Consider the following 11597-nt stretch of genomic DNA (forward strand, 5'->3'; position numbering starts at 1 on the left):
GGATTCTATGAAGCTGTTTCTGGTTGTCCCGGTGTGTCTGTCTCTGTGCCTCTTCTCCTTGGGGGGAGGGACTGTTTTAGGGCACCTGCCCGACCACGTTAAACATTTTGGACATGTAGGCAAGGGGGTGCAACTTTTTATCCTCCCCCTACTGCAAAATGGCCTTCCATGGCAACAACCGATGCATCCACCTGGACCACAAATTTCTTATTTTCATCGGGGTGATGGAGAATGGGCTCAGAAGTGAACAGCTGCTTCAGTATGGTGAATGCCTCCTGGCATTCATCCATGCACACCAGGCGAGCCCCGGGTTTCGTCCCCTCTGGTCCCTTCCCTTTAGTCTTTAGCAGGTCAGTGAGGGGTAGGGACACCTGGGCGAAGTTGGGGCTGAAGGGCCTATAAAAGCTCACGAACCCGAGGAAGGATTGGAGCTGCCTCCGGGTCCCGGGGGGTTCCCACCCCAACACATCAGCCACCTTGGCTGGGTCCATCTCCCACCCCCTCCGCAATATGTGGTAGCCCAAGAAATCCATACTCTGTCAGACTCCTGCAACAATCAGAACCAACGACTTGCTTCTTCAGAAGAGAAGTTTATTGGTACAGTATTGGCAGGGCATCTACACTTCAGGTTCTGTGTTAAGACTAAAGCAAAAAGCATGGGGTGGACAGATGTACATGGTTCAAAAGGGTCACTGGGTGGTAGGGAGCCAATCAAGGTAAAAACAGGGCCCACCAGAATGTAACGGCCCCGCATTCCCAGAGATGATGTTACAACTAGGAACCAAGGTAAAGGTAAAGGTCTTCCTTGCTCGAAAGCCAGTCGAATCCGACTCTAGGGTTGAGGTGCTCATCTCCGTTTCAAAGCCGAAGAGCCAGCGCTGTCCGAAGGCATTTCCGTGGTCATGTGGTCGGCATGACTAAACACTAAGGCACACGGAACGCTGTTACCTTCCCACCAAAGTGGTACCTATTTATCTACTTGCAATGTCTTGCTTTCGAACTGCTAGGTTGGCAGGAGCTGGAACTAGAGACGGGCGCTCACTCCCTCATGCGGCACACTCGGGTCTCGAACTGCTGAACTACTGACCTTCCACAGCCTGCAGTTCAGCGTCTTAACCACTTGAGCCACCGCAGCTCCTAGGAACCAAGGGCAGGAACATAAAGCACACAGATAAGGTAGCATCACCAAGACAGCAAGAGAGAATTGAAACTAACACATTCCAAGCAGTTCCCCCCTCTACACCAGCCTTTATGGCAGTGAGCTGACACTAACATTGCTAGACTCAGTCATGCCACTTGTTTTAAAATATTTAAAATTTAAAAACAAGAGGAAAATGGAGCTTATACATCAATGAAGGGGGGAGGAGAGAAGGTGTAGGGTGGGGGGAACAATCTCGATGTGGGCAGGGAGTGACCTTCGAGGGGTGGCAAGGGTGTGTGTGGGGGAAGTCCAAGGTAATCTGTATGCTTTTGAATAACCTTCAGCTTGGAAACAAAACAAGGGGAAAATTGGCTCAAAAACACTCTCAGAAAACCCAGAGAAACAGCGAGCAGAAAGTGAACTGAGAGCTAAAGGGAAGAAGAGGAGGAGGAGGAGATTGGATGTATACCCCATGGCCCTTCACTACCCAAGGGAGTCTCAGAGCGGCTCACAAACTCCTTTCCCTTCCCCTCCCCACAACAGACAGACACCCCTGTGAGGTCGGTGGGGCCGAGAGAGCTCTGACAGGAACTGCTCTTTTTTCAAGGACTGCTCTTATCAGAACTACGGCTTGCCCAAGGTCATCCAGCAGGTGCAAGTGGAGGAGTGGGGAAGCAAACCCGGTTCTCCCAGATTAGAAGAAGAAGAAGAGATTGGATGTATACCCCATGGCCCTTCACTACCCAAGGGAGTCTCAGAGCGGCTCACAAACTCCTTTCCTTTTCCCTCCCCACAACAGACAGACACCCTGTGAGGTAGGTGGGGCTGAGAGAGCTCTTGAAAGAGAGTGCTCTTTTTCAAGGACAGCTCTTGTCAGAACTACGGCTTGCCCAAGGTCATCCAGCCAGGTGCAAGTGGAGGAAGAAGAAGAAGAGGAGATTGGATTCATACCCCCCGCCCTTCACTACTCAAGGGAGTCTCAGAGCGGTTGACAAACTCCTTTCCCTTCCCCTCCCCACAACAGACAGACACCCTGTGAGGCAGGTGGGGCTGAGAGAGCTCTGACAGAAACTGCTCTTTTTCAAGGACAGCTCTTATCAGAACTATGGCTTGTCCAAGGTCATCCAGCAGCTGTGAGTGGAGGAGGAGTGGGGAATCAAACCCGGTTCTCCCAGATTAGAGTCCACGCACTTAACCACCACGCCAAACTGGCTCAATCTACTGTTTTCCTGTGAAAGCTGTAATAATCATGGAACAATTGTTTCTAAAAGTTTCTGTTTGATTTTCAGAACAAAGTTTGAGTCCAGTGACACCAATAAGATCAATCTTATTCAAGACATAAGCTTTCATGTGAATGCATACTTCTTCAGATACATTGAAATGGAAGTTACCAGTCCATCCATATAGGTAGAGGGTGAGCAGCAAATTAGCATAATAAAGTTGTTTGACAGATGCAGGGACCAAAGTGGAATGGCAAACTGAGTTCATATGGTCACCAGAACTTTCTCCTGCTACTTCAGCCCAACACGGCTACCCGCCTGAATCTGTTTATATCTTCAGTCCCTTTCCTAACAATTCCCAGCATGGGTTTTCACTTTTCTACTGCTGTGGCACAGGGAGCTGACATGGTGCCATCCACTACGATCCCTCTTGTTTTCAGCAAGTTAACCCAACAAAAAGAGCAAGGGATCATGGGAATTTCCTTAACTATCACTCATATTTCTGACAAAAGTTGCAATTTTTGCACAAGTCCGACAAACATGCAAATCAATAGGTCAACATCACCAAGACTGCTGGAGTTTAGAAGCTGGAGTTTAGATGTGAAACATCTGTGCACGTGGAGCAGCAAAACTGGTGAAATAACTCTCCCTAGTGTGGTTTTTCTGCAACAAAACTTCTTGGGGGAAGAAAGGAGCCAGTTGGGTGTAGTGATTAAGTGCGCAGACTCTAATCTGGGAGGGCCGGGTTTGATTCCCCCACTCCTCCTCCACTTGCACCTGGCTGGATGATCTTGGGCAAGCTGTAGCTCTGACAAGAGCTGTCCTTGAAAAAGAGCAGTTTCTGTCAAGAGCTCTCTCAGCCCCACCTACCTCACAGGGTGTCTGTTGTGGGGAGGGGAAGGGAGAGGAGTTTGTAAGCCGCTCTGAGACTCTTTCGGGTAGTGAAGGGCCATGGGGTATAGATCCAATCTCCTCCTCCTCCTCCTCCTCTTCTTCTTCTTTCCCCCACAGTGATGTTCCAAACCCAATTGGGGGTCTCCTTTTTTGAAAAGAAGCCTGCAGCTGTTCCCTGGGGCTGCAGGAAACAAGCGAAAACAGGGGCAAATATTTGTAAAAAAACACAAAAACGTAATATGTAGTTTGGCCCACAGAAGCAAAGTTCCAGGCACAGAAATGCCGTGACTCTGGAGCCCGGCAAGATCCGGACCGTGCCCATGGAGGCTCTAGTGTTCCTCAAGGACCTTTTCCCCTTGGCTGAAAAGTCTCAGCACCCGCTGGCGGATCTGCTGGGTCTTCACGCCATACACCAGCGGGTTCACCGTGGGTGCCAGCAGAAGGTACAGGCTGGCCAGCAAGATGTGGATGTAAGGAGGCACGTGCCTGCCAATGCGGTGGGTGAGGAAGGAGAAGAGGGCCGGCACGTAAGTCACCAGGAGGGTGCAGGCGTGGGCCGCGCAGGTCCCCAGAGCCTTCGACCGAGCCTCTCGTGACGACAGCCGGAAGACGGCATGTAGGATCATGCTGTAGGAGGCGGCAATCAGCCCCAGGTCCAGCAGCACCACCGAGAGAGCCACGCAGATCCCGTAGGTCCGGTTGAGGGTGGTGTCGGCGCAGGCCAGCTTGACCACGGCCATGTGCTCGCAGTAGGTGTGCTGGAGGACCCTCCGGAAACAGTAGGGCAGCCTCTTGATGAGGACCGGGCAAGGGATCACCAGGAGCACGCCCCGGGCAGCTGCGGCTAGCCCCATCTTCACCACCACAGGGCCGCTGAGGACCGTGGCGTACTGCAGAGGGTGGCAAATGGCCACATAGCGGTCGAAGGACATGGCCAGCAAGATGGCTGACTCCATGATGGAGAAGGTGTGGATGAAGTACATCTGGACCAGGCAGGCGTCAAAGCCAATCTCCCGGGAGCCCAGCCAGAAGATGGCCAGCATCTTCGGAACCACGGAAGTGGAGAGGACCAGGTCGTTGGCCGCCAGCATGCAGAGGAAGAGGTACATGGGCTTGTGCAGGGCTGGCTCTGTCTTGACGACGTACAGGATGGTGGCGTTCCCCGCCAGGGCGACGACGTACATGAAGAAAAAGGGGATGCCAATCCAGGCCTGGAAGGCCTCCAGCCCAGGGATGCCCACCAGGAGGAGTGGAACCTGGCCCAAGCCCAGCGTCCGGTTGATGGCCTCCACGACGGCAGGCATGCCGCAGAGAGTGTCACGCTGACATCTTTGGCGGTGGAGAGAAGGAGGCGTTAGAGGGCACGGAAGGCAACGAAGAGAAGAAGAAGAGATGGGATTTATCCCCCATGGCCCTTCACTACCCAAGGGAGTCTCAGAGTGGGTTACAAACTCCTTTCCCTCCCCTGCCCCACAACAGACAGACACCCTGTGAGGCAGGTGGGGCCGAGAGAGCTCTGACAGAAACGGCTCTTTTGCAAGGACAGCTCTTGTCAGAGCTATGGCTTGCCCAAGGTCATCCAGCCAGGTGCATGTGGAGGAGGAATGGGGGAATCAAACCCGGTTCTCCCAGAAAGTAGTGCACTTAACCACGACACCAAACGTGGGGGAAGAAGAAGAAGAAGAAATTGGATGTATCCCCCACCCTTCACTACCCGAAGGAGTCTCAGAGCAGCTGACAAACTCCGTTCCCTTCCCCTCCCCACAACAGAAGACACCCTGTGAGGCAGGTGGGGCTGAGAGAGCTCTAACAAAAACTGCTCTTTTTCAAGGTCAGCTCTTATCAGAACTATGGTTTGCCCAAGGTCATCCAGCAGGTGCGAGTGGAGGAGTGGGGAATCAAACCCAGTTCTCCCAGATTAGAGTCCGCGCACTTAAGAAGAAGAAGAGATTGGATTGATACCCTGCCCTTCACTACCCAAGGCAGTCTCAGAGCGGCTCACAAACTCCTTTTCCCTTCCCCTCCCCACAACAGACAGAAACCCTGTGAGGCAGGTGGGGCTGAGAGAGCTCTGACAGAAACTGCTCTTTTCCAAGAACAGCTCTTATCAGAACTACGGCTTGCCCAAGGTCATCCAGCCAGGTGCATGTGGAGGAGTGGGGGAATCAAACCTGGTTCTCCCAGATTAGAGTCCGCGCACTTTATCCATGACACCAAACTGAATAAGAACCCCTGGGTGCCTCCCCCTCTCCCTCCTTCCCGTGACGGCTCAGGTAGCCCGGCACTGCTCCTGGATCTAGGGCCAGGCAACAGGACTGCGTGGTGTACCTCCAGGACTGGATGTCACCTGGGGTGGGCAGCCCCTGACCAGGCTCAGTCAACAGTTGTACCTGCAACCTGAAATCTACTGTCCATGAAGCATGGGGGCTCCAGTCCCCTGCACCACAGTAACATCTTGTCAGAACCCACAGCTTACAACGAAGTACACGCATTCAGGAACGGTTATACTTTTATTGCAAAGCTATAGATGCAGTAACACAGGCACTGTTGAGAATGGCCAGAGCCACTAGAGCCTAATAGGATATAGGGCATTCGTATGCACCCCTCCCCCCCATGGCATGGGCCAATTAGCTACCCTCCCGCGCGCGGGACCAGCTAGGAAACCGTTAGGTGGCGAAAGCTGGGAAGCAGGAGTCTCTCACGGTACATAGGAGACTCCCAGACAACACAACCTCCTCCTGCACATCTGTAGCGATAAGCATTGCGGCACAGGCAGAACAGCAGGGATAGGAATGCAATAGCAATTACCAAGACACAGAATGAACTCCCCAACCCCCATGGCAGCATAGCTGACACATCTGTTTAACACACAGAGAGAGACAGGTTAAAATACAGCTCCCTCCTTGTTCTGCAATGAGCGAAGGGTGGTCCCCCCCCCCCCAACCATACTGCCTTAATTCTACCCTTTCAGAACCAACAACTTCAAAAGCTGCTAGGCCTAGTTTGTAAGACTCTTTTTGCATTCAGTCCATTCCCCTTAATCACTGACCTCTGGATTCTGTTTCAGTTTTTCATCTGCCGTCTTGCCATTCAACCCTTTTTCAGCCTGGCGACTGGAGGATGGCCGGTGGTGGGACCCTGGCAAGACATTTAAGAACATAAGAGAGAAGCCAGTGCTGGATCAGGCCAATGGCCCATCCGGTCCAACACTCTGTGTCACACAGTGGCCAAAAATACCAATGCCATCAGCAGGTCCACCAGTGGGGCCAGGACACTAGAAGCCCCTCCACTGTTGACCCCCTAGGCACCAAGAATACAGAGCTTCACTTGCCACAGACAGAGAGTTCCTATCTATGCCTTGTGGCTCATAGCCACTGATGGACCTCTGCTCCATTTAAGAACATAAGAGAAGCCCATGTTGGATCAGGCCAAAGGCCCATCCAGTCCAACACTCTGTGTCACACAGTGGCCAGAAACACCAGGTGCCATCAAGAGGTCCAGCAATGGGTCCAGGACACTAGGAGCCCTCCCACTATTGACCCCCCCTCCAGGCACCAAGAATACAGAGCATCCCTTGCCCCCACCTGAGAGTTCCTATCTATGCCTTGTGGCTCATAGCCACCGATGGACCTCTGCTCCATTTAAGAACATAAGAGAAGCCAGTGTTGGATCAGGCCAGAGGCCCCTCCAGTCCAACACTCTGTGTCACACAGTGGCCAAAAATACCAGGAGCCATCAAGAGGTCCAGCAGTGGGGCCAGAACTCCAGAAGCCCTCCCACTGTTGCCCCCCCCCCAAGCACCCAGAATACAGAGCATCCCTTGCCCCAGACTGAGAGTTTCTATCTATCCCTTGTGGCTAATCTGAGAGTTCCTATCTATACCTTGTGCCAGCCCTCAGCCCCAGAGATACCTCCAGGAAGACCCACCTGCAGACGCGGCAGAATGGCAAACGTCCACCCCTGCAGCCCAAGAAGGCAAGAAGCTGAGATCATGTGAGCGTCACAAGCTGCATACCATCAACAGGGACACACACTTGCAACCCTCTGGAGCAGACGGCCTTTGCGCTCCTCCTCTCCTGCGCTGGGTTTCCACAATATGACCAATGAAGGGCTGAGGCAGGATCGGGTGACGAGGCCTGTGTGTGTGTGTGGGGGGGAAGGCATACGGGACTCGGCCGGCTGGGCGCTGTGCTTCTGCCACACTCCTCAGCAACCAGGCCACAAAGGGGTGGGCTTCTTAAGGAGAGGTCTGCCTCTCAAAGGAGCTCGGCTCCAAGCGGTCTGTCTCCTGGCACCGGCCCAGGCTGTCTGCCAGGCCTCCTAGAGCTGCACTCATTATCCAGTGGCCCTGAGTTCCACTGGGGATGCCTTCGCACCTCTGGTTCTCTTTGGGGCAAGAAAAAGTGGCTCCCCATCAACAGAGGAGTCCCGGGTCCCGGACTGGGGAGGGCTGGGGAGACTGCCGCCGGGAAAGCAACCCCCGCCCCCCGTGGCTCTTGGAGCCTCGCCCAAGCGTGCTCAGCGAGAGCAGCTGGAAGACGGTGGTCAAATCCCCCCTCTGGAGCTTCAAGAGGGGAAGGGGAAGGAGGCGACTGGACAACCAGGTTCTTAGAGCACCACTCGGCTGGGATAAGAGAGCGAGGGGGGGGGCTCCTCTTGTGGCTTAAACAACTGGCCAAATGACAGGGAGCAAAGGGTAGGAATGAAGGGACAGGCATTACAATGGGGGGGGGAGTTCTTAAAATGGAGAAGGGGACAGCAGAGGATATAGGACCCGAAGCAACGGGGTTTAAATCACATGCAGAAAGGCATCAGCTGGATATTAGTCAACACTTTCTCACGGTCAGAGTGGTCCAGAGGTGGAATCAGCTGCCTGGGGAGGTGTGGTGAGCTCCCCTTCACTGGCAGCTTTCGAGAAGAGGCTGGACGGATATTTGTCAGGGATGCTCTAGGCTGGTCCTGCACTGGGCAGGAGGGTTGGACTAGATGGTCTCTGTAGGACCCCTTCCAACTCTATGTGATTCTATGAGTTAGCAGCGGGGTCCCCCAAGGATCGGGTTCTTAAAATGGAGCAGGGGACAGCAGAGGATATAGGACCCGAAGCAAGGGGTTTAAATCACATGCAGAAAGGTATTGGCTGGATATTAGTCAACACTTTCTCATGGTCAGAGTGGTTCAAAGGTGGAATCAGCTGCCTCGGGAGGTGGTGAGCTCCCCTTCACTGGCAGCTTCCAAGAAGAGGCTGGATGGATATTTGTCAGGGATGCTCTAGCCTGGTCCTGCACTGGGCAGGGGGTTGGACTAGATGGTCTCTGTAGGACCCCTTCCAACTCTATGTGATTCTATGAGTTAGCAGCGGGGTCCCCCAAGGATCGGTATTGGGAGTGGTGCTATTTGATTTGCTGATAAATTGTTTGGGAACTGGGAGGGATGAGTAGTGTAGTGCCCAAGTTTGCCGATGGTACCAAGTTGTTTAGGATGGTGAAAACCAAGGCTGACTGTGAAGAGTTACAGAAAGATCTCCCTTCACTGGGTAAATAGGCAACACCAGGGCCGATGAAATCCAGTGTGGCCAAGTATAAAGTGATGCACATTGGAACACACGCACACACCCTCCCCGATTTTAAATATATGCTGGTGGGGACTGAACCGGTGAGACTTGGGCCCTTTCTTCGCTGACCGCTCACTCCAGAGAATCCGAGGAGTCAAGCCTTAAGGGTTGACTTCGCAGCCACACGCATTCCCGCTGCACTGTTCCCCCACCCTGGTTTGTTTATGTGTGTATTCTGTACGCATTCTGCTGCATCTACAAGCAACGTTCAGATTTTTTTAGCTAACTGGCTGCCAAACCCCCCCCCCCATGAGTCTGCAAAAAGAAAGGGGGGGGGGGGGGGAAATCCAGGCCCCCACAGGCAAGACTGAGACATTCGGGAGCAAGGAATCCCCTAAGAACATAAGGACATCAGAGAAGCCCCTGCTGGATCAGGCCAATGTCCCCTCCAGTCCAACACTCTTCTGTGTCACACAGTGGTCAAAAAGACCAGGGGACATCAGGAGGTCCAGCAGTGGGGCCAGGAGAACACCAGAAGCCCTCCCACTGTTGACTCCCCCCCCAAGCACCAAGATGACAGAGCATCCCTTGCCCCAGACTGAGAGTTCTTTTCTATACCTTGAGGCTAACAGCCACGGATGGACCTCTGCTCCATATAAGAACATAAGAGAAGCCAATGTTGGATCAGGCCAATGTCCCCTCCAGTTCAACACTCTGTGTCACACAGTGGCCAGAAATACCAGATGCCGTCAGGACATCCAGCAGTGGGGCCAGGACATTAGAAGCCCTCCCACTGTTGCCTCCCCCCAAGGACCAAGAATACAGAGCATCCCTTGCTCCAGACTGAGAGTTCCTATCTATACCTTGTGGCTAATAGCCACTGAGGAACCTCTGCTCCATAGAAGAACATAAGAGAAGCCAGTGCTGGATCGGGCCAAAGGCCCATCCAGTCTGTCTCACACCATGGCCCAAAATACCAGGTGCCATCAGCAGTGGGGCCAGAACACTAGAAGCCCTCCCGCTGTTGACCCACCCCCCAAGCACCAAGAAGACAGAGCATCACCTGCCCCAGCCCTGAGAGTTCCTGTCTATACCTTGTGGCTAAGAGCCACTGATGGACCTCTGCTCCATAGGTTTATCCAGTTCCCCCTTGAAGCTGTCCGTTCTTGTAGCCGCCGCCACCTCCTGTGGCAGTGTCCTTTATATTTACTGATTCCTTCTTATGCTCTCTCTGACTTTTTTAAAGTTGGCCTGAGTGGGAGGGAACGTCCTCTTTTGCCTTTGGAGAAGGAGGGAGAGAAAACAGAACAGGGAGGGAGCGTCCACCTAAAGAGGGAGAGGCGGGAATGGGGGAGGGGCAATGGCCAGCACTGAAATACTTGCAGAAATAGTTCCACTTTAGAGAGGATTAGTGATCTGAAAGAAGATGAGCATAAAGAGTCACAGCAAAAGGAGTTTTGGTAGCCACGGGGCAGCGGTGTGCTGGAAGCGGTCTGAGTGCAGATTCCTATAAGACAAATGCAGAAAGAAGAGAAAGCCCCGACACAAAGTGGAAGTGAGAGCGGGAGGGAATGCAGAACGGAAGAACAGGACACGCTCAGAAACTGAGACAAAATACGGGTGCAGAAAGGGTCTAAGATTGAGAAAGATCCTGGAATTGTGTGATGAAAATGTCAGCTGAGGGTCAGCGGCCGTGAAGACGTCTAACTCCATGCTGGGGATGGCTAGGAAACAAAACGGCCAATGGCATAACGGCCTGGCACAGAGCCACGGTGTGGCCTCCTTTGGGATACGGTGCACTCTGGTCATCACATCTCAAAGAGGATGTTGCAAAGCTGCGAAGAGTCCAAAGGAAGGCCGCCAAGATGACGCAAGGGTTGGCGCACCTTTCCTGTGAGGGAAGGCTGAAAAATCCAGCCCTTCTCAGTCCACAAACAGGAGTGCAAGGGTTGCCAAGTGCCAGGCGATCACAGAAAGGAGACAGGGATAGATGAACCTCTGAGTGCCTGACCCAGCAGGGCTCTTCTTGGGCTCTGAAGTGCCGCCGCCGTGGGCTGCCCAATCCCAGCACCTTGGGGGCGGGGGGGGCACTCTATGGGATGTGAAGACTCAGCTCCTGGACTGGGCAGGGTTGCTTTGTTGCTGCCCCTAGAAATACAGAGAGTCATTACACAGAGAGTAATTCAAAGATGGAATTCGCAGCCAGAGGATGCCCTGATGGCCACGGGAATAAAAAGCTTGAAAAGGGGATGAGATAGAGTCATGGAGGATAACATGGCTACTAGCCATGGTGACGAAAAGGAACCTCCACGTTCAGAGGCACTGAACCTCTAAATCCCACAGCCAGGAAGCAACATGAGAGGAAGGCCACGGCCTCTATGCCCTGTTGTTGGCCCTCCAGTGGAACTGGAATGGCCCCTGTGTGAGACGGGAGGCTGGACTAGATGGTCCTCCAGCAGGGCTCTTCTGAGGTTCTTCTCAGGGGAAGGCCTCGGCCTCTCTGCCCTGGTGTTGGCCCTCCAGAGGAACTGGCTGGTCCCTGTGTGAGACAGGATGCTGGACTAGAGGGACCCTCCCTGGTCTGACCCAGCAGGGCTCTTCTGATGTTCTTCTCAGGGGAAGGCCTCAGCCTCCCTGCCCTGTTGTTGGCCCTACAGAGGAACTGGCTGGCCCCTGTGTGAGACAGGATGCTGGACTAGAGGGACCCTCCCTGGCCTGATCCAGCAGGGCTCTTCTTCTGAGGTTCTTCTCAGGGGAAGGCCTCAGCCTCTTTGCCCTGTTGTTGGCCCTC

General features: G+C 53.6%; 1 protein-coding gene across 1 annotated transcript in view; it reads right to left on the reverse strand.

The window, feature by feature from the left end:
- Positions 1 to 3584: 3584 nt before the first annotated feature.
- Positions 3585 to 11597, reverse strand: part of LOC107117047 (putative olfactory receptor 52P1) — a gene marked incomplete at its 5' end in the record, with an annotated part of 9419 nt that continues 1406 nt past the window's right edge. The window contains one exon of the mRNA XM_015419078.1: positions 3585 to 4501. Within this exon, the coding sequence (XP_015274564.1) occupies positions 3585 to 4501 (917 nt within the window). The remainder of the gene's footprint in view (positions 4502 to 11597) is intronic.

Source organism: Gekko japonicus, unplaced genomic scaffold, assembly GCF_001447785.1.
Source record: "Gekko japonicus isolate JY-2015 unplaced genomic scaffold, Gekko_japonicus_V1.1 scaffold6420, whole genome shotgun sequence".
In the NCBI taxonomy this organism is placed as follows: Eukaryota; Metazoa; Chordata; class Lepidosauria; order Squamata; family Gekkonidae; genus Gekko; species Gekko japonicus.